The sequence below is a fragment of the Rhinoderma darwinii genome, chromosome 9, assembly GCF_050947455.1.
Source record: "Rhinoderma darwinii isolate aRhiDar2 chromosome 9, aRhiDar2.hap1, whole genome shotgun sequence".
Lineage (NCBI taxonomy): Eukaryota > Metazoa > Chordata > Amphibia > Anura > Rhinodermatidae > Rhinoderma > Rhinoderma darwinii.
In genome coordinates, this window is record NC_134695.1 from 48,350,815 (window position 1) to 48,374,746 (window position 23,932).

Genomic DNA, 23,932 nt, shown 5'->3' on the forward strand with positions numbered 1-23,932 from the left:
CATCCACTTTGCTACTATTGTATTTTCTGCGGATTTTCCGCAACGGATTCCGCTGCGGAAAAACCGCAGTATTTACGAAACCTGTGAACTGACCCTAATTGTAACGAGTCGTGCACCTGTGTGTCCATCACATGAACATGGACAGAATTTTATCCACTGAAAGTAAATAATGAATGTTCTTACTGAATGACAACAAACAGAGATCTTGAAAACAACGAGGATTTAATACAGAATTATTAGAAAATTGTGTAACTTTTTATTATTTATGTGCTGAAATTGGACAACCCCTTTAATTTTTCTTAAAGGGGTTTTCCCATGAGAGACATTCATGACATCCACAGGATATGTCATAAATGTCAGATAGATGCAGATCGCACCTCTGGGACCCACACCTATCACTAGAACGCCCCATTCAGCGGCTCTGTGCGGCTGAATGAGGTGAATTCCGACCATGAAAAAGGTTATATGGTCGAGAGTTACATAAACAGCGTAACTTGTTGAGCTATGCTGTTTACGTAAGTCCCATAGAACTGAATGGTAGTTACGGAAATAGCGTAGCTCGCATGCTAAGCTGCTTCCGTAACTTCCATTCACTACTTTAGGAGTTATGGAAAAAGCGTAGATCAGCAAGTTACGCTGTTTACGTAACTAACGACCATATAACCAGGAAGTGGCCGGGAGTCAGCGAGATCAGACAAAACTAGAACGGCGTTCTAGATATAGGTGTGGGTTCCAGAGGTGGGACCCGCATCTATCCGACATTTATGACATATCCTGTGGCGATGTCATACATGTCTCTCATGGGAAAACCCCTTTAATGTGTTCCTTTCAATCTGAGCTTTGTGCAATTCTAGCTCTTAAAACAAATTTAGCCAGACAGCATTTGTTATTGGTCTGTCGGTATCTATTTTTTAAGATTTGTATCTAGGGGCTCCATCTTTGCAGCTGCTTTATATATTACAGAATTGAGTAGTTACTTCTTAATAAAAGGATGATACATTTACTGAAGCATTATAATCCTACAAGTACAGGGCTGCAGGTAATCTACAGTCAATGGGCCGATCAGCCTTTTATCAGAACGCTCTTGCAGCTACTGTGACAATATTTGATGTAGGTATTTTGCTATTTATGCAGCTCTGGAATATTTAATGTGACTTTAAATGTAATTATTTATTTTTGTGTTTGTTTTAAATAAAAAAAATGTTTGTAATTCCATTGTAGTTAATTACATATTATAGTTACCTGGGTGTAAACATCTGGATTAACTTTAGAATGACATTCTGCAAAAGGTCCTGCATCATCACTTAGTAGTGAGCACCAATGTTTAGCATAGAGTTCTAGGGAGGAAAATATATAATAATTTATATCTAGAATGTGCTGTAATTTACAGATGTGTATGGATAGCAGATAAAAGACTACTGGACACTTCTATGCAAATTCAATGACAAATATTTATATTAACAGGATATATATACCCAGTCGATTGGTAGGTTATCTCAAGTATCTGGAGCCGTGCTGACTGCAGTTTGTCCCACATTTGCTGGCGGGTGCGTGGGGGAGGATCCATAGAGCGAACAAGACGAGCGAGGTGGTCCCAAAAATTCTCAATTGGGTTAAAGTCTGGCAAATTAGGGGGCCAGGGAAGTACTTGGAAGTTTTGGTCGTGCTCTTCCAACCACTGTCGGACATTTCTAGCTGTGTGACATGTTGCATTGTCTTAATGGAAGATTCCATCTGCCCCAGGGAAGACAAACAGCATGTATGGGTGGACGTGATCTGCAACGATGGATTCATACCCAAATCTCTTCAGAGTGCCTTCCACATGGTTGAGTGGGCCCAGAGAATGCCATTAAAACATTCCCTGGACCATAACAATACCGCCACCAGCTTGTGTTCTTCCAGCAATGGTTGCAGGGTGTTTCTTCTCTGCTGTTTCTCGCCTGACATGCCAACGTCCATCCATCCGTTCGTTGAGCAGGAAACGTGACTCATCGTAGAAGTCAACCCTTTTGGCAATGATCGGTGGTCCAATTTCGATACTGCCGTGCAGAGTAAAGCCTTCTTTTACGATGCACCTTTGTTAGCCTAGGAGCAGTCCGTCTGCTTCGGAGCCCCATACGCAGTAGAGTTTGCTGAACTGTTGTTTTAGGCACATGCCTGGTAGCCCCTTGGTTGATTTTCACGGTGAGCTGCTCCACTGTAGTGTGTTGTTCGGACCCGTGCACCTTCGTAGCCGACGTTCACCTCTCAAATCAATGACATGTGGTGCTCTGCAGTTTCCACATCGGTTATTCCCATTGGTGGCATTTGTCCACTCACAATACACTTTTACCACAGCAGCATGCGAACAATTCACAAACTGCGCTGTTTGAGAAATACAGATACCCTTGGCCCGAAAAAACAATAATCATCCCTTTTTTGCAACTGTGATAAATTTCACCTTTTACCCATGGCAACAACGAGTGATATGTGTTTAGACAGCCTATCGCACACCTTATATACCCACCAAGCCAGACCACGACACATTACTTCTTTCATGGGCTACGCGCTGCCGCGTCGAAAGTATTAGGTGGTCATAATAATGTGACTCGTGTATAATGAAAGAGATGGGGGTTTTGTCAAATCAGTTTAAAGCATACTTGCCAACTGTTCTGGAATATCCAGGAGACTTCAGGAAAAGGGGAGATCTCCCAGACTCTCGGAAGAGCCAACATATCTCCCTGACGCCCCACATATTCACCTTTCACTCCCGTGCGCTACCACAGACAACGTCCTAATGTCGTGCCAAGAGTAGCTGAACACCTGGTCTGAAGTCTGGAAAAGGGTAGTTTGGGGTCATGTCTGGGGTCTGTAATCAGGGAGAGGTCTGCTCTAGGGTCTTTAAACAGAAGGGGTCTGGTCTGGGGTCTGTAAATGGGTGTTTGCATACCTCCCAACCATCCCGGATTCAGCGGGACAGTCCCACATTCTGGGTGGTGTCCTGCTGTCCCGGGCAGGGGTATGTGCCGCTGTCAAGTGTATCTGCATCCTCACGATGCAGATACAGTTGAACCCAATTCTAAAGCAGGGAACCATCAGGTCCCTGCTTCAGAATTAGTTCAGAGCGGAAGAGCAGAGGCAGCTCCTCCGCCCGCCAAGGAGTCTCAGAGCACAAGCGCTTTGCTCGGGGAAGCCCTTGACGTCACTGTACATATATGGACAGTGTCGTCAGTTGCTACTCCTTGAGCGGAATTCCCGTTGCCGATGATCTGGCCGGGGATTCCGCTCCTAATGAGAACCCCTGAGGTCACTGTCCATATATGGACAGTGACCTCAGGGGCTCCTGCTGGAGCGGAATCCCCGGCCAGAGATGGAAAAAAGAATTCCGCTCAAGGAGTAGCCACTGACGTCACTGTCCATATATGGACAGTGACATCACGACATCCCTCCAGAGCGGAATCCCCGGCCTATGCGCTGGCTGGCTGAGTCCCAATGGCGCTATCTACAGGGGGGTGGCGATATCTTCAAGGGGGGTGTGGTACGATCTGCATGGACATTGTGTCACTATATAGGGGCACTATCTACAGGGGACACTGTGGTGCTAGCTACATGGGCACTATCTACATGGGCACTGTGTGCAGTATCCAGAAAATTATATCTAGATGGCGTGGTACCATACACCACCTATGGATAAAAATAAAATTCTATCACACACAATTAGTGTAATTTCTAAGCACCAAATATTGCATAAAATAATCACAACACTGACACTTCATAACCGTCCCAACGCGTTTCCCCAACCTAGTTGGTTCATCAGGGGACAATACTCGACAATTTGTGTGTAATTTGAGACCTATAATGGTATGTATACATATATGATAAATATTTGCTTGTATCGGCACATTTGTACAACTCATGACTCCTGGTAGTAAAGATGACAATTGGTTGAGGAAGGAACAGGTGGATAAAGATGATCCAGTTTACAAAAAATGCTGGTTTGCAGAAGCTGTAGATGGAGGCTTGGAGTTCCACATCGTCTGTGATGACTTCATGGGGAGGCGTGGGACGGTTATGAAGTGTCAGTGTTGTGATTATTTTATGCAATATTTGGTGCTTAAAAATTATTTTATATTATATATATTATATTATTTTATATTATATTACACTAATTGTGTGTGATGGAAATAGTTGTTTTTTTTATCCCTGGAGTTTGTCCATAGGTGGTGTATGGTACCACACCATCTAGATATAATTTTCTGGATACTGCAGGTGATTATTGTGTATTGTTTATTTGATTCAGCCCTGGTTGTGTCAGGGGTATTTGAATTCAAAATAATTACTCAGAATATTTTAATCTTAATAATGAATAAAGGTTATGTTTTATGAAGAGTTCCCACTCTGTGATACTACTTGTTTCTCTGAGGAACCCACATATTGATTTCAGTGATAATATAAGTATGACTTAAAGACCTTAGACTGCACAACAAAGCTATTTTATAGCTTCATCACATATCGTCCCACCAAAAAAAAAAAAAAAGGGGTTCATCTTCAAATAAGGCATGTTCCTTCATGCCCTTGTAGCCAACTCAGAGTCTAAAACCTCTGGTGTCAGCCTGTTCTGTAGCGCACAAATATGATCAAACCAATGCTGCCATCTAGTGGCAAACTTGAAGATGCAAATAATATGTTGCCTTTTACTCAGATCTATTTATACAGTAATTTCATATCAATAAAAATGAGAACAAATGCCCAATAAATGTCCATATTAGCTCATCTCACATAAACATAATTTAACATTTATTAATAAATAATATTCTAAATGATAAAAATGTACATTAACTATAAACAATTATATTTCTGTACAGAACAATGTACATGTCTTGTTACCAGAATATATTACCATTGTATACTAAACTACTCTGCCAGCTTTCAAGATTTACAATTCCATACTTCACACCTCCTGGATATAAGTGTCTTACCATTCTCAATGCTGAGGGCACATGGATTCTCAAAGCTGTTTGAAACAATGGGACAGTCTGCTTGGGTCATCCAAGTGTTGGCAAAAGAAGACCCAGTTCCTTCAGTCACACCACTAAGAACTCTGAAGTCATCAGCTTGTATGTTATTAAAGTTTCCACAAAGACCTGTAAACAAAATATTCATTTAGAAATTGTCATTTTCTTCTGGCACCTAAAATTACTTATTATTCTGAGACAAGATAGTAAGAAAGTATTTAAAAATAAATATATAAAAGTTTAGCCAAACAAAGAGGAGAAGAAGACATGTCCACACAGCCAATTTTAAATAATAAAGTAATACAATTTGTGAAGGAGGTACTGTATGTGATAATAAGAGCCAGAGGGGTCACCCACTGCAGACTATGTGACTTTAAAGTCATCTACAGCATAAGGGCCCATGCACACGACAGTGCGCATAATCACGGTCCGTGATTATGGGCAGGGCTGACCGAGTACGGCTGCGGACAGTCGTCCGCATTTGCTTGCCGTGCTCCCATTATAATGTATGGGAGCAAAGTCCGTAAAATAAAAAAATAGGACATGTAAATATACGGGAAGGTGTTCATCAGCCATAGAAATGAATGGGTCCGTAATTACGGATGAATTCTACGGTCGTGTGCATGGGGCCTAAGAAGTAACCTCCATTGGTACATTGTAAAGTGACCAGGTGACCAAAGACAGTTCTGATTATGGTTGTAGCTATCTGTCCTACAGCTCCAAGGCAAAAACTACTTCTCTAACAGCTGAAAACTGTGCAGACTAAGGCTCTGTTCACATCTGTGTCGGGACTTCTGGTTGTTTTGCTCCGACAGAGGAGCAGAAAAAGGGCAAACCGGAAGCGACGGTTCTGTTGCACCACGGACACCACCGGCAGCCGATGGAACCAATTGACATTAATGGGTTCCTTCGGGGTGTAATTTGCATCAGAATTCTAGTGCATCTGCTATAGTAAATCTGCCCTAAAGAGCCACAAATTGTTTCCCTTTACACAATCACAAGTAAATGATATAAAACTGGCTGTCTGCATCCACCATTAGGGGGAGCTAAATGTGCATTAATTCATGGACTTCTAACTTTTTCTTTTATGTTCTGGCAAGATTTCAGGGCGCACATGGAGATAGTCGTTAAAAGGGTTTTTATGAAATTAGAAAAAAGGCTCCCCTTTTTTCCAGGAAATACTAGACACAAGCATTAAAGAAGACTATTGTCATCCCCTTTAAGGGGGCCTTCTAAATTCCAATTTGAATTACGGCTTTGGGGCAGCTGCATATTTTTTATTTCAATATAAATCATATATATTGCTTTGAAAAACAGAATGCAATCACAGGCAGCTGTAAATATATAGGTATAGTGCGGGCAGAAATTGTGTGTTACCATTTGTTTTCCTTCACTCTTCTTTAAGTATATTACTTTTCTTTGAATGCTTTTTGAGTGGGTAGGTTATTTCTTGTGTGATGTCTGCCCATATTTTAGGGTTATTTCCTCCTGCCCGTACAGCACATAAGATGGCACCTCACTTCTGGCTCCCCCTCCCCTCTCACAGCATGCAGTTTCACAGCCGTTGCATCCGCCTCCTCCTTGTCTACTATTTAGTGTATTGCTAATTTTTTGGGGGGGGTTCTAAACATTAAAAGTAACCTGCGGGCAGGCAACTGGCGACTATGGGAGGATGGAAGGTGTGGAAGATGACAATTCCCCCTGATAACATATATTAGACCTTTATGAATATAGTGTTTAGCTTTAGCACCATTCTTTTCAATTAATCATACCAGAAAACTGTCATCATTTCATTGATAAACTTCCCCATTACGTAAGTAATATTCATATTCATTCAGTAATATGTTTTGACAGTCTTTACAAAGTGTATAGGAGAAATAATGAATAATTACCGCAAACTTCATTTCTGTAAGTTGGATCCAAATTGATGTAAATCTGCATAGTGGGCACAAGCTGGATCTGTAGCTGTAACCCAAAGGTGGTCTGCACAATGATGAAGAATGATGAAGGTTTGAAGATTGTTACACTGGCTGTGAATAAAACATTAAATACATTTTCATCAATATGGTCATGTGATTGCACTATAATATAAGCCTTCATAGAAAAGTTAGTCCGCTGATAGAATAGCATACAGATGTAGCCGTCTTTATCTTGTTTTTAGCGCGTTAAATACACAGTGGCAATATCCTTTATCTTGGCTTTTTCAATGACTTTTCAATGACTTTTCAATGGCTTTGTTGTGTGATATCACGCTGCATCAAGTTATCAGAGTCAAGATAAAGATGGCTACATCCATACACTCTGCAATATCTTCTATATTTTCAATGAAATTTCTATACATCATCACCTGCTGGACACATGCAGTACTGCAGAAGATGCATTGTTTTACTCAAATAAATAAATTCTTTAATGTGGTATTAGCAGGACCTGCAAAATGCTGAATTATCAAATATTGAATGGTCATAGAAACGTGTTCTAATTTAAGTATTTCTAATTTATAACGGTGAAGTCTCCAGGGAGAATGCCTAAAATGAAATGCTAGCATAAAAAATGCTGATATTGCATTGTTTTTTTTAATCACAGGGGGACTCATAACTATAAATTATTCCTGCTTCTTTTCCTGTAAGTTTCTATAATTCAAAATTTCATTACTTTTGTGTATTTGCACACTGGTATTATGTTTCCAAATGAAAACGACGCTAAGTGTCTGTTTTAATAAAATATGTGCACAATTAACCCTTAAAATCAAAACTTTATTATAACAGAGCGGCCGTTGTGCCTCAGAAAGTTGGGCAGTGGCACTTGAGAATAGTGTGCCCGCTAAAATGTTCCTATATAGGGCTCACAGTACTGCAGTTAGAATGATGTAAGGGACATCATCAGTGTGTATGAAATGTCACCATCTTCTAATGTCCTATCTGCCCCGCACCGGTACTGTTGTTGGGAGTCCGATCACTGTGGCAGAACAAAGTGGCTGAGGTGCTATGAAAGCGCTGTGCTACTTCATCTCTGCATAGCTCCACTGTTCTCTAGAGATCACATGGTCGGTCTATTATAGTCAATGCCTCACCATGAGGTCAACCGGAAAATGGCATGTAAGGAAGTAGCACAGGGCTGGCCACTTGGTTCTAGAGATTGGTGGAGGTCACAGTGGTCACCCGAGCCAACCAGACATAGATGACATGTCCTAGCGTTATGTCACCAATGTCTGTCCTAAGACAATCCTTTTAATAATATCCATACAAGAGAAAAGTTTTACTTTACATTTCTCATCCCGTGGATTGAAAATGGGCCTAACATACCTGATGAGATTGGCAACTGGGTGTATAGGGAATTAACATATACACTGCCACAAGGCTTCACGTAGATCAACTGTGACAACAAAATGTAGAGGTTAATAAGATTAATGTTAAGGCAAAAATATACAAATCATACTACATTATCTTGAATTTGACGTATGAACATGTAGAGCAGCTGAAACTTACATCTTTCCCATCATTTAAGATGAGGGTGGTACTCTTTAGGCAGGTCTCTGTAGCTGACAGACCACATTTGCGAAGTTCTCCCAACACGCTGAATGTGTTGTTATGACATGTCTGGTGGGAGAGAAATAACCAAACCATTAATGATAAAGAATTGGGACAAATAGACAAGCAACCTGGTCATAAAGGATAATTCTTCATTGTCTGCTGTATTGAATTCAATTATAGGGCCAAACCTCAAGTTGGCCTATTCCTCTTTCCCTAAGGGTGGTGTGACTCTGCAGAAGAGACTATGCCAAGCACCATGCCAAACTTCTCTGCTACTAGGAATGGGTAGAAAGGGGCAATCGGGCAGTCTTACTATAACAGGGTAGGAGTAGGCCCAATTAGATTATTATATGTGATCCCTTACTCTCTAGATATACCCCTGTTATGTCATAACTGACGGAGACTGTCATTTTCCAATATTTTTATCATCAAGGTATGTCTAAACATTTTTATATCAGACATGTACAGGCTGCGGCCTAGGGGGTCACATATAGTATGCAATACCTTTCTGTGTGGACAATAGCAGGAGGGAAAGAACTCAGATAAAATATACATGCACTGCATTGTCTTTACTTCAGGTCATATGCCTCTAAATAGCAGCACCGTTGTTATTTAGGCTAAGACTACACTGTAACATGTGCTGCCTTCAGCACTGCTTGCTTTCACTGGTACACCATACAAAGCCTACAAAATTCTGCTCCAATCCTGCCTGCTCATTGTGCCTTCCCCACATTTGATTTTTATGAGGTATTCAAAGAGGTCTACACAGTCCCATTGTGTCATAGCCCCATTGTATCTCAGCAGATTGATGTGACACAATGCTTTGGCCATAGTTATAAAGTTATAAATAAATCTCATTTAAAGGGGTTGGTCCAAGAAAACACATTCATGGCCAATTCTTAAGATAGGCCATTAATCTATGATCGGTGAAGGTCTGACCCACGGGACCCCCTCCCACCAAGACCCTGCGGCACACTCTGGTGATGGGTTGGGACTCGTAAGGATAGGCCATTATTCCATTTTCCCGGAAAACCCCAATAACAAAAAATATCCAATAGGGTGTGTTTTTTTTATTTTCTTGTGACCATGTAATGACAACAATGCAGATGCTTGAAAATAGATAATGCCCTACTTACCCTTGATAGCACATAGCTGCAGTCTCCGTGGAATGTGTAACGTGTGAGATCAAAAGACGTTATGTGAGATCCTCCCTCTATTGCGCAGGATCCTGCACAGGCCTTCTCTAAGCAACTCCACTTGCCAGCTGAACAAGTGCTGATGGATAAGAGACATCACAAACATTTTACTGCAAGCCAAAGCCCTTGTTGCATGGAATTTCTCCATAAAGTAAATCTCTACCTTTTATCATCTTGTCATTTCGTAATATATCTTTATAGTGGAAAGAGCTCTGGCCACCACTAGGGGGCACAGCATGTTATTATTAAGTTCAACGTACAACAGTATACAGCAGAGAGAAATGTCAATTGCCTAAGGGTCCCTTGTAGATGGTGAGCCAAGATCCACTTTCAACTTTATCCACGTCCTCGGGACACAGATGAAGTTGAAAACTGAGCTCTCATGCACTATCACAGTGCTGCCCAGCGTAAGGGGCTCCCTGCTCCTGCCCCCACCTGCCTAAGTGATGAAGCGGCTTTCAGGACTACGAGCCTTGACCCCACGGGACAGGGCCTGGAGAACCCAGCAGCACTCCAAAGCAGTAACTTGATACAATAATAGACTAAAAGTAATGTTAGACTATTAATCTTTGTCAAAACGGCTAGTTAGTAGCGATGTATCTATGTGTCATTGAAAAACCTCTTTACAAACTAGAAAGTAATTACTGGGTAGTCATTAAGTTGTACATTTCTGCAGTTTGCTTACTTGCAGTTTACTTGTATATAAGTTTTTAATGAATTACTAATCCCAGTCACTGATTTTTTTTTATTTTTTTTTGCTGGTGTCCAAAAATTGGCCTCTATCACTTTTCTACTTGGAATACAGAGTGTCCGACACTGTGATCAAAGGCCATGTCAAGGCAGGACAGACACTGAAAATATTCTGAAAACTTTGTTTTTGGTACTTAATATGTTATTAAATGCCACATATGTTCACAAATCTACAGCTGCAGTCATCCACTAGATCAGAGGTCAGCAACCTTATCACTGCACTGCCAGTGTGAGCACATCACACTGTGCAGCAGATATTCCCATCTGCCTACTCCTGCATCATGCCTGCGGTTCTGAGTTGATGTCTGTCCTTGATCAGGGCATCACTCTGAAGAGTTGTTCTGGCGCTGGTCTGCTGGAGCATGCTGGGGGTGATTCTATGTGCTTGGGTTGGGATTGGGCATGGTTAGAGGCATGGCTGCGCACCATCTAATGGATCCATCAATTCCATTTATTAAAAGTTAGAAGGTATGACTATGGGGGCAATCAGATTGGTACATTTATATTAATTTATATTGTGGGCATTCTGTAAATAATATTATTGATTTAGGGCAATATCTGCAGAGACAAGTCGTTGGCTGGAAGAAGTGTCTATCTGGCCCGAATGGGGAAAATGAGGAAAGAGAACATTGACCATTAGAGAAGATCTCACCTATGAGTCACTGGATGTCAATGTTGTGTATTTTGCCTGTGACTGTGTCTGATTAGTGCTGTATTCTCCTGTATGTTCTGTAGCACTGAATTTAATTTAAAAAGTTATATTCATCCACGGACTATATGGAAATTGCAACAACAACAAGGTCAAGACGACGTAAGGTTATGCAAATTGAGAAAGAAGCAGGTGTCACTAAGATCTGCAAATGATCACGTTTTCAAGCACCTAGCTCCAATCTGTGGCATGTGGGAGGGCCATAAAAAGCAGATAAAAAGCCAAGTTTTTTAGTGACATGAAACCTCAAAAATCGGATCAAGTGGTGTGGGGTGATTGAGCCATTCCTCCTGTTCACCGGTGTTCGAGTTATCGCCACTTTTCACAATCTAAGAGGGACAGAATCCTTCAAATGAGAGACCTTGGTTTATCACTTCAGCAGATTGCTACGCGCATACTCCGAGATGACAGCACTGCTCAATGTTGCGTGTCCTAGAGGTTGGGAGAACAACCACGAACGGAGGCGAACTTCTGCATGGCTGGATCATCTGTTTGGAGTATGGTGCGTTGTGATCAATTCTATACTAAAAGTGAAATTGGACCGCACATCCCAAGCCTAGGGCTGCAACTAGTGTCGACAGAAACCATGAGAAGGCGTTTGCACGACATTGGGCTACTAGCCAGATGAGCAGCTACAGGTGTTCCATTGACCACACACCACTGCTCTCAAAGGCTATCATGATGCACATCAAGACCGCAATGGAGGCTGGAATGGAGGTCTGTCCTCTTTAGCGGTGAGTCCCACTTTTGTCTTGGATGCAATGATAGCCATAGATTGGTCTTGAGACCACGTGGGCAACGGCATGAAGAGGCCTTCACAAGAGAACGTAACACCTGTCCTAGTCCCGGGTTTATAGTGTGGGGTGGCATAATGTATAGTAACTGGACCCTCTATTCCTCATTCCATGTACAATAACTGCTCGACGTTACATTAATTTGGTAATGGAACCAGTGGCACGACCATTTCTCCAAAGTGTCCCAGGAGCCGTTTTTCAACAGGACAACACCAGGCCGCATGTTGCTCATGCTACTGTGAGCAGCCTGCATGGCCTATACGTGCTACCATGGCCTGCAGCATCATCAAACTGCATCAAGCACATCTGGGGAGTTATTGGTCGGCAATTGCAAAGGGAGCTGCCAGCAGCCAATCTTGATGATTTTCTTGCCCAAATGCATTCAGCGTGGCATAACATTCCTCCGGAAAACATTAATAACCTCATTGATAGCATGTCAAGGGGTGTAAGTGTGTGTATTTCTGTGCATGGTGCTCATACTCTTTTTTTTTTTTTTTTTTTTTTCATTTTTCTATCATTTGCACATCATTAACATGTCTATTGATCCTGTGATTTTCACAATTTCTTCTTGGTGTTGCAATTCCAATGTTGAACCAAACCCTAGTTTAGCAAAAGGATGACTCTTTTTGTGCTCATCCAAATGTTATACTAGGTACAGGAGACAAATAAAAGCTAAATTGAGATTAATTTTTTATTTGTTTGTAACTTTAACCAATAGTTAGGCTCAGGCATAACCATGTTTTGGTAGGTGAGGCCTCAATAGAGGAAGGTTGAGAAGCGTGGTCTAGAAGAAACTAAATACCGCTTACCAAGTATGACACTGGGCTGAGTATCCTGTGCCGGGTCTGTAAACCTGTCCGTTGTAAGAACAGGAACATTGTTGTGCAGGAATACATCCAGAGTTGTTGATGTCATCAAGGACAGTTCCTTCAACAGACAAGAAATATTAAGAAGGTAAATAATTGACAATTATCAAAGATTAAATTTGCTTTTGCAATCTAGAAATTCAATATTCATAGACTATATATAGATTTAAAGAAGCGTTCCAGAAATTAATTTTTTTTGCCTATAAAGTGCAGCATAGGCAATTATTAAAGAATAATGTAGAGGCTCCTGTGTATGCCTTGGGTAAATCTGTTTTGGTCGATGTGCCATATATATGGGATGCCTGCCATCTTGGCTCCTTCGTCCCCTGTGATGTGGTTTCACTAAAATAGTCTCATGTGCAGTCATGCAGCCTACATTTCCCATGATGCTTCTGACTCTTCAGAGGGTGGAGTTTCATCACACTGCAGTTGTTCTGCTCTGCTTCCTATCTAAATGCAGCAAGTGATAGAGCACAGTGACAGAACTATTGTCCTTCAGTAATTAAACTCCCCTAACTCACACTATGAGATGCTGCTTCGTACTGCAGAGTCGTTATTGTATTCTATGAGATGCAGCTTCACACCACTCTCCCAAGCCGCTGACTTGTAAAAGCTGACAGGGAGAAACCTATCAATCCCAAGCATAGGGCAATTGAGAGTTATAAAACTCTCCTGACACACACTTCCTTTCTCTTATATCTGTGAGTGCTCTGCGCTGTCTTCATTGGGTAACTTTGAGATGCAGCTTTATGTTGCTCTCCTCTGCCTTCTGTTTGATTGATATCTTTCTCCCTGCCAGTTCTTAAAGCAGTAGGCAGGGAAGAGCAATGTAAAGCTGCATCTCATAGGATAGACTTGATGCTCTTCACACAGCAGATATCAGAGACAGGCAGTGTGAGTCAGGGGAGTATAATAACTCTGCAGCTAATCATTGTATGGACACAACTACTATACCACTGCACTCCTGCTCACTTAGATAGGTCAGAAATTTACTCTTTAGCAACACACTATGCATGGTGGGACATAAAAAAGGAACAAAGAATGTGGAGCTTGGAGAGGAGGGGATGTGTTAGAGAGTTTCCAGGAGAAAATTTATAGATGCTGATTTAATCCTGTAGTTCACAGGAAGTCCTCGACACAGGGGAGATTGACTTTCTGGTTACACAGGAGAGCATAGTCTACAGTATATTGGTTGTCAGACTGGGGATCATATGTCACAGCTGTACATAATGAAAGGGTTTAAAATTGATGAATGCAACTAAGCTGGTAAGAAAAATTACTCTACTGGGAAGAAATATTACCCTACCAGAATATTGCTGGTGAGTCAGCACTATATGTTAAAAAAAAATATATAATAATCTCTTAATGTCATAATTTCCAAATTTAAAATCAACTGTATTGCTTTTACTATGATAGCATTGTAGTGTCAGAAATTAATAAAATGTAGCAAAGTAGCATCCGTAAAATGTAGTCCAATGCAGCAGGAACTATGCTTACCATCAGAAAACAATGTAAAGGCCAATTATTGATTCTTTATATTTTTGCTAATCTATTGTTTATATGTTCATAAGAAAAATCTCATATCTTTTAATGGTAAATTACTAAAGATAAAACATGAACATACCCGCTGGGCAGAAGCATCCATCTGTGCAATGACTGTCACAAACTAATGACCGTTCAGAATTGGTGCAAGTATTAGGGCAGGCGCTCCCGCATTCTCTGTACTCCATGTTGTTTTTACATGACAATGCTGTGAAAAGAAAGATTTATCACTGGTAAACTTCATTGTATTCATCATATTAAAGTGTAATACCCCACAAAAACTCCACTTTACAAATCAAAAAATCCCCGAAACCCCCTAACTTCATTTCCTTCCCTAGTTCAAACACGTGTACTTCCAACTTAGCCAAGGACAGGGAGCCATGTTCCATAGCTGCTTCTGGCTTCGTGGATGGAGCCTCCCTGTCCTGTTCACTCCCAGGCCTCCATTTGAATTATTTCCTGTCACTACCACAGTTAGGCCTGTTAGGAGGCTCCATGGTCATTGAGACAGGAAGTGATGTCACTTGATTGCCAGAAGAATATGTATATAATAAATAAAAACTGTACTAACAGATCTCATGTTTTTCCTTTAGAGTGACCATCTAGCGTATGGATATAATGGCACTTACGACATAGTTGAGCTGTTCTCCAGTTTTCTGGAACTCCACCAGCATGGGTACATTGGCGGGAATACTCAGTAAAGGTGTTACATAAGCAAAAGCCTATGGCGTCTTCTCCACATCTACACAGATCTTGGACACAGGCATCAATATACTGAGCTGGATCCACCAAAGAGTTACATTTGGAAAAGGCTGAGCCTGTCAAGATCACTTCACATACTTTTCTCTGAATAATAAAGATAAGATAATGTTTATTGAAAAAAGCCCAGAAAAAAAACTATAGTCAATGTTCAAAAGAGCGTGAATGGGTGCTAATCTTGTTGAATGGGTACCATGTTGGGTTTTTTGTGATTTGTACAAGGTTGCTTGCCGCCTTTTTTGCCTTTGTTACAGTTCAATTGTTTTTTCTATTAAAATTTTTGCAAGAGCTATAAAAAGGGAGCAAATTAAGTCTGTGAGTGGGTCATGTAAACAAGCGCCGATCAACGAGACAGCTTGTTGATCAAAGCTCGTTTTCACCTTTCACAAGGAGCTAGTATGGGGACGAGCGCTCATTACTACAATTGTTCCTCCCCATAAGTTTTTATCATGTCGGCAGCGTATCTCCCTGTTTACACAGGGAGATGTGCTGCCAACAACGATAATCTTTTTGCCATTTAAAACGATACATGCAAACTCTCGTTCATCGGCTGATCGTTGCCCTGGAACGAGCGATCTGTGAACGATCATTTGCCCGATAATTGGCCGGTGTAAAAGTGCAATTAGAGACACTTCTATACATAGTTCAGAGTAGCTACTTCCTGTGCAAACCGTAAAGAAGCCTACTATAAATGACTGTTGAGGTGATACTGTAAGAATGAGGGGATGATCCCCATTCCACAAGGGGTCTTTAATTGTGTTTTGCTTGCATTGTATATATTGTGCTAGAATGTGGTATACCGATGTAGCATTCGTTACAACCGCCTCCCCTCCATACATTTGAATGCTGCTAGGGAGGCCGCTGAATGGGGATGGCTTTCCCAGACTTTTTTTTTTTTTTTTTATTTCTTTATAAGGTTATTCCCATCTAAGACATTTATGCATATCCACGGGATATGCTATAAATGTTTGATCGATTGAAATCCCATCTCTGGGACCCGCACCTCTCTTGGGAATGGGGGACACCCAACCGCTGTCCTGCCTGATTAGGCCATTGTCGGACGTCGCATCCAGGCAGGGAATCAATAGAAAGTTGGCCACGCATGTACTCATCTCTCTCCATTGATTTCAATTTGAGTAAGGAACAGCGGAGCAAACAGGTGAGTGACCACCATTCCCGAGATAGGTGCAGGTCCCAGATCATTTATTTTACAAAACTATTGTTTTACAGTTTAATCTGTTATGAAAAGCATTTATTCTATTTGCATATTATTGGTGAAGTTGTATTCAGCTTTGTGTACTTACAGTGTCTGTGCAGTTGCTCTGAGAAGCTACTGTCATGTCTTGGCAAGATTCGCTTGGTCCATTCAGCTTCTGCATATTTCCATACTGATTTTCAGACACTTTAACATCTATAAAGCATTATATAATTATGAAACAATGCTGGGGAGTTATTAATTGTGTCATAGAGTCATTAATCTACCAATCTACAATGGTGCACATTTTGAACATGGGATGATAAATTTGCAACAACTTGCTAAACAATTTTCCTTACGACACCTCATGGCTGGCATACATGAACACTAAGATTTTGTGCCATAAAATGGCACACATTTGGTACATTTTTACGACTCCTCTTAGCCTCGCCTTTTTTCCCACACAATTTTCAAAAGTAGAGGTAGATGGAAAAAGTGGCTAAAATATAATAAATTTTCTTCAATTTGGTGCAGTTTGCTAACTACTACAGGCTAGTGCATTTTGATTAGTAAATCTCCCTCGATGTATGGATGACAATTTATCCTATGTTTAAAATGACTGATTACTTACTGTTGGTAATAAACTCATTATAAATCGGAATTCCATTATAATCTCCACAAAGACCACATGTCTGGTTGGCAAACTTTGGATCCAGTTCCAACTACAAAAAAAATTGTAGTTTAATATAATTACATTAAAAATGTTAACTTTTCTCTAGAGAATATTCACATGGAGCAAGGTATATGAGGCTTTTCTTAAGAGCCCAAACGATCTTTTAATTGGTGGTATGGTTCTCATAGAAAGGTCTTACATCCCTATCATCTTAAGTTTGGATCCTTTAACACCACTCACTTGTTAGCCTAAATTTCAATTGCAGAAACAAGAACATTTGACAAAAATTAACATTATGCACAACATTTCTCTCTGTCCCATCCAGGAGGAATTTTTTAATGAATAATATATTTTCTGTAAGCATCAAATTTTGTCATAATCCAATATGTCAATAGATGTAATCGTCTTCATTTTCTAACTGAATTTTTTAAAAAAAAATTGGATAATCGTACAGAGCAGTGGTTTCTAACCTGTGGCTCTCCAAATGTTGAACCACAGAAGAGCCACAGGATACCAATTATATAGAGCATGAGTTTGTTCTGCCACATATTCCTTGGCAGTTTGAATACAGTAGCCACATCCATTAGCAACATAAGTAACACCCCAGAGAAGCATAGTCGTAAAGGAGTTGTCCAGAAACATATATTAATGGCCTTTCCTTAGAATAAGCCATCATGTGTTATTGGTGGTGTTCAGACCCCGTGGAACCTCCACCCATCAACAGAAAGAAGGTGAAGTGACTTAGATGTAGTACCAGACACCACCATACTTACAGAAGACCAGCTGTGCTTGGATAGTGAAGGGACTGTGGTGCCCCAGAGAACACAGCTGCTCCTTTGTGCTGTTGATCGGTGGGGTCCCGGGTGTCAGACCCCAACTAACCAACATTTATAGCCTATCCTAAGGATAGGCCATCAATGTATACTCCTGGAAAAACCCTTTAAGAAATATTGTCCTGAAGAATATTACTATTTCTAAGTAAGCTTTATATTATCTCTATCTGTTAGACCAAAAACTATTTTTTAAAATTACCAAAAGAGCATCATCTTCATTCCACATAAACTGGAGACCCAAACGTGCCGCAATCTTGATGTACATGCCACTCCTGCCAATTTGGACTCCAGAATAGCTGTAGGGAATGTCCACACTGCACAGAAAAAAATAAATAAATGAAGCATGATTTAATAATGTAATAAATGGGGGGCACACAAGAACGTATAGTCATACTCCATTTCATCTGTCCCTAATTCTTTCTAACTTACAGGAGCTGCATACACAAGACGGTATGATATTTATTTATTTTACATGCGTTGGAGCAGTTCATAGTAGTAACAAGATATAAAATGTTAATATACATTCTACCTTTACTATAAGGCAACTACTGTACTAGTTACTGTAGTTACTTTTAATATTCTTTCTAGCCAGTCAATCATGTTTTCAGATGTGCTTTCCAGGTTTTAGAATTTTCTTTTGATGTAATATGCAATGTGTAAACTGTTAATACTTTAGTGAAACATTATATTAAATGTTACTGGTGATTAACATTGTTGCCACTTTTTTGTTTAAAAAGTAGCAACAATGTTGCTAATTTTGTAAAAGTCGAAATAGCTTTCATTGCTTTCCTTATTTTCTATTCTATGCTAGTATATCATAGACTACTAAATATCTAATTTGTAATGCAATACTATGAGATTTATCCTGATTGTTTAAAGCTGCCTATAGGGAGTGCTCTCTTGTCATTTCTACATGTGTAGGAGGGAAAATGTATTGTTTAGCAAACGTGACTTTCATCTTTCGAGTATTGATTCTGCTTAGCAAAAGTAGCAACAACTGTTGGGTGACACCATAGAATCTACATTCGCGACTGGAGATCAGATGGTGTGACTTGCCATATATTCCAGTCCTGGCTGCCACAGATATTAAGATAGCAGATAGGAAAATTTGGATCACAGATTTCTCTCTTTTTTCTTTTTTGCTGTAAATTCTTTATTTTTTATTTAAAAAAGAAGGGGGTATACACAAAGAAAGGGTAGTGAAGGGAGGGGGTTTCAATGAAATTATTGATAACAAAAACAGATGTCCCTGCTGTCTATTACATACAAATGAGAATTAAAGATATTTGACTATAGTTGAAATGAGATGGCAATTCATAATGAGTCAGATATAAAATGGTATTAGATGTCTAAGTTTTAGGCCTGATTCACACGGACGTGTCCGTTTTGCTCGTGCAAAAAATGCTGCGTTTTGCGCGCGCAAAAGGTCCGTGTGTCATCAGCATATGGTGCGCGGTTGCGTGATTTTTACGCAGCCGGCATCATGTTGACACTCTGGTTTTATGTTTACAAACAGAAAAGCACATGGTGCTTTTCTGTTCGCATTCATAGTTTTTACTACTGTAGCGCGCTTCCGTGTGCCGAGCGCGATTTGCATGCACCCATTGACTTCAATGGGTGCGTGATGTGCGAAACACGGGCAAATATAGGACATGTCATGAGTTTCAGGCAGCGCATATACGCTGCGTGAAATTCACTGACTGTCTGAATGGCCCCATTCATTAACATAGGTCCCCGCGAAGCGCGTGAAAATCACGAAGTAGCACGGACGTATTATACGTTCGTGTGAATAAGGCCTTAGAATGATACTAATATTATACTGTATGTATGATCTATAAATACGAACCTAGCATTTTAGATTCCCGAAGGTGGGACCAATTTTCCCAGATTTTGTAATGTTTGTTGAGATTCTGATATAGAAACCATTTTTTTTTTTTTTTTTTTAAAACATTGAATTAAGCAAATGTGGTTCATCCATACTAGAATAGATGAGGTATCTGTGTCCAATGCCTTGCTGCTATAGTTTTGGCTACATTTAGTAAGTATGGGATTCTTGATTTTTGGTTTCGGATCTGGCAGGATGTCTCTACATTACGTATTACAAGATCTAGGGTTAGGGTAATTTTAATGTTTAGTAGTTTGCTAATTATTCTTTGTATTTTCCAGAAAGGTTGAGTCAGGTTACATTTGAACAAAATATGGAATAAATGCCCTATGTCTTATTTACAACGCCAGCATTTGGGTGACTGATTGGTATCAATCCTATTTAGAAGCTTTGGTGTTTTTGGAGTTTATCTTTTAATTCTTGTATCCTTGTAGAGCTTGAGAGGGATTGGGAGTCTTTAAGATCAGATTAAATGTGTGTTTTTCAAGGGACCAAGGGGCAAGTTTAGAAACCCATAGGGGACTTTATCTCTTCCTATCAGAGTTTGACTTTAAAGGATCCAAAAAAAGGTTATAGCAGGTAAAGATATTAACATCTAAAAAAAAAACGACAGGGTCCCTCAGTAACAAACACCCTAGGGGGACAGAAATTGACTCTTGGACTGAATTAAACACAGTACTCATTATATAATGTAATGTAATGTGTTTTCATTCCACTTTTTATACACACGCACATTTTTATTGTACTTCGTTATGTACAAAACGTTTGTGGCACTGTGTGCACCATAGTTCGGGATTATTAGTTCAGGATACGTTGCTATGGTTTAATATGGTGTTTTTGGCACATGTGTATTATTTGCACATCCGCTTGTTGAGTTTGTCCATACTATTTAGGTTACATAAGGTGGGTGCCTGCTTACCCTGCATAATCATTAATCTCATGGTGGGTGCAACAGGGGGGGGGGGGTGCATGTCTGTCAGTTCTCCGGATGCGGAGCACAAGCATTTTTTTCTTCCTCTCTTTCTGGCCTGCTGAGCTTTGCACTCTCAGAGGACACCCAGCATTTAGGGCCATGTAGTATGCCACAGACTGACTTATTTACAGTAAATGCATAACCCTATTACCAATGTGTGTTTTATCTATAAAAATACACTTGTCAAGTCTCCACCTCTGTACCCCCAAAAGAAGCTGTGGGGGAAACGCACATCAGGGTCCGGGGTGGAGGCTTGTCATGTCTGTCCCAAGTTGGTAGATATATACATTTTTACATACATCTCGGCATTGATATTTGTACCCATTGTGGCTTGACACTTTTATCGTTACTGTGCATAACTATAAGTGAACATTTTATATCAATTATCATTGTTGATCTTTCCTGGGACTTATAATTCTGTATTGTGATGCAATTATATATATTGTTTCTTTATATCTAGATATAAATTTCCGATATTGGTGACTAATAAAATGATTGCATCATATTACAAGTATTGTGGTTAATTCAGCCCAAGCTTTTGTAGCTACATGAAGCAAGTTAATAGTTACAATAGAATTGTAAAACTCTATAATGAAATATCTGTTGAATAACTCACGGTTGTCCATTAATTGCAAATGTGCCACTTTGTAATTCAATGTAAACTCCGTCAATCTTTATAGCGATGTGGCCTATAGTTGGCAGATTATTTACGATGGACCGCCTTATCTGAATGTTAAAGTCCTCAAAGTTGCTCTTGCAGTTTGATGCATACAGATAGTTGCACGTTCCAGGGAAATGGAATACATCACCATCAAAGGTCTTAAAGTAATAATTGCCCCATGTACTGCAAACTTGTCCATTGTGAGCAGAAACAGTGCCTATTGGGAAAAAAAATGGTGGCCAAAAAATTATCTTATCTGCCATTTATAATAAGATATATACACCAGTTATTATAACAAAGATGAATGCTTTAAAAATGCAATCTCCAAGAAGAGATCAAAGTAGTTTGTGTTATCTGATGACTCGGTTTAACCCCTTCTCTCCGCAGCTATTTTTCAGATTTTCACTTTAGTTTTTTCCTTCCAAAAGCCATAACTTTTTTATTTTTCTATCAATATTGCCATATGAGGGCTTGTTTTTTGCAGAACGAGTTGTAGATTTTCAGCGCATCATTTTTTTGTACCATATAATGTAATAGGAAATGAGAAAAAAATATATGTGGGGTGGAATAGGAAAAAAACTGTGATTCCTCAATCTTTTGGGTGGTTTTGTTTTTACGGCATTCACCGTGCGGTAAAAACTGCATGTTAACTTTATTCTGTGGGTCAATACGATTACAGCAATACCAAATTTATATAGTTTTCTTGTATGTTTTACTACTTTTACAAGGAAAAAAATGAAAAAGTTTTGTCGCTATATTCTGAGAGCCACAACTTTTAAATTTTTACGTTGATTTAGCGGTATGATGGCTTATTTTCTGTGAGGCGAGCTGTAGTTTATATTGGTACCATTTTGGGGTACATGAGACTTTTTTATCACTTTAATTTCATTTTTTGTGGGAGATGAAGTGACCAAAAAACAACAATTCTGATGTTTTTAATTTTTTTATTTTTTACGGCGTTCACCGTGCAGACTAAATAATGATATATTGTAATAGTTCAGACTTTTATGGATGCGTTGATACCAGTTATGTTAGCTTTTTGTTTTTTTCTACATTCTGCTTGAGGGAAAATTGTAAAAGGGGGGTTTTTTGAACTTTTAATTTATTTTAAATTTTCTATTTATTAAAAAAAATTATTTGACCGTTTTTTACTTTTTTTTACTTGTCCCCCTAGGAGAAAGTGATCGTTAGATCGCTTGCATGATATACTGCTATACTAATGTATTGCAGTATATCGTGATTCTGACAGTCTCCTATGAAGCCCTGCCGGAGGGAGCCCAGGCTGCCATGCCAACCAACGGCTCCCCCCAATCTCGCCACGGGGGGGGGGCATTGAAACATTACAGGGGGTCCCCCTCTGTTTTCAGTCATTTAAATGCCGCAGACGAGTTAAACAAGCGGGATCTCGCTCGAGCGGGATTACGCTCGTTACCCGGAAGTGTCGGCTGTAATACACAGCCGACACACTCGCTCTTTGGAGCAGGCTCAACTTGTGAGCCCGCTCCATACTCCCCCACCAGACGTGCGCTGTATATATACAAGCGTATGTTGGGAAGGGGTTAATAACACTGTTATTATTATTGTTATTATTTATGTAAAAAAAATTACAAATACTATTTGGGATTATTATTTGACTGTTATTTTAGTGCAATGAAATACAAACGTATCTAAGGCTCTGTTTACACTTGTTGTTTTTTTCTCATTCTGTCAAAATTCCTATGTATGCAGTGCTATTACTGCTGTCAAAAACACAAATAATTCAGAGATAAAAGCGATCTAGAGAGATAAGACCATGGATTGCATTGAAATTATATATATATATTCAAACAGAGAAAGCAGCAGCACTCAATCTCAGTAAGAGAAAGCTTACATATGTGAACGGGTGCCAGCAAACAGTCCAGATCCTAGGACTGTATCAATATTCAGGAGAAATAAATCTTGCAGCAGTCCAAAAGGATGAATGAAAAAAACTGTGATTTATTCAAGCCAACATACAGCGGTGCGACATTTCAGTCCAACATTAGGACTTTTTTCAAGCTTGAAAAAAGTCCTAATGTTGGACTGACACGTCGCACCACTGTATGTTGGCTTGAATAAATCCCAGTTTTTTTCATTCATCCTGTTGGACTGCTGCAAGATTTATTTCTCCTGTATATATATATATATATATATATATATACGTGTAATATATTTTCAATCACTCTGTTTTTTTTATTTTTATGTATAATACCTTTTTCCGGATCAGACATTCTGGTTGCCCTATTTTTTAGCTGCCAATAAATTTAAGCGCACAATAGTAGACACCCTTGATGGAATAAAACCAGGGATCCTCTGTCTTATTTAACATACTAAATCCTTCCCAAATCCCTTTTAGGTTCAGGCAGGATCATACACAGTGACACAGTGTGGGGTTTGGTAAATCACATTTAGATGTAAACTTTTTTATATAATTTTTAAATGTAATATAGAAGACATTTATCAGACGCTACCACTTTCCAAACGAAAGTTGAGGCTTGGAACATTCTATTGATAATTTCATCCAGATGCCATGTAATGTTTCCATTTTTACCAC

General features: G+C 39.7%; 1 protein-coding gene across 1 annotated transcript in view; it reads right to left on the reverse strand.

Annotated features, from left to right (window-relative positions):
* The window catches only part of LOC142660180 (uncharacterized), a 55,357-nt gene extending 31,748 nt beyond the window's left edge, over positions 1-23,609 (reverse strand). Inside the window, exons 1-14 of the mRNA XM_075836760.1 lie at positions 23,591-23,609; positions 21,316-21,577; positions 18,041-18,155; positions 16,967-17,057; positions 16,445-16,551; positions 15,011-15,227; positions 14,464-14,589; positions 12,783-12,900; positions 9,661-9,799; positions 8,480-8,590; positions 8,297-8,366; positions 6,887-7,024; positions 4,959-5,123; positions 1,243-1,337 (exon numbers count right to left, since the gene is read on the reverse strand). Coding sequence (XP_075692875.1) covers positions 1,243-1,337; positions 4,959-5,123; positions 6,887-7,024; positions 8,297-8,366; positions 8,480-8,590; positions 9,661-9,799; positions 12,783-12,900; positions 14,464-14,589; positions 15,011-15,227; positions 16,445-16,551; positions 16,967-17,057; positions 18,041-18,155; positions 21,316-21,577; positions 23,591-23,609 — 1,773 coding nt within the window. The remainder of the gene's footprint in view (positions 1-1,242; positions 1,338-4,958; positions 5,124-6,886; positions 7,025-8,296; positions 8,367-8,479; positions 8,591-9,660; positions 9,800-12,782; positions 12,901-14,463; positions 14,590-15,010; positions 15,228-16,444; positions 16,552-16,966; positions 17,058-18,040; positions 18,156-21,315; positions 21,578-23,590) is intronic.
* Between the last annotated feature and the right edge of the window lie 323 nt (positions 23,610-23,932).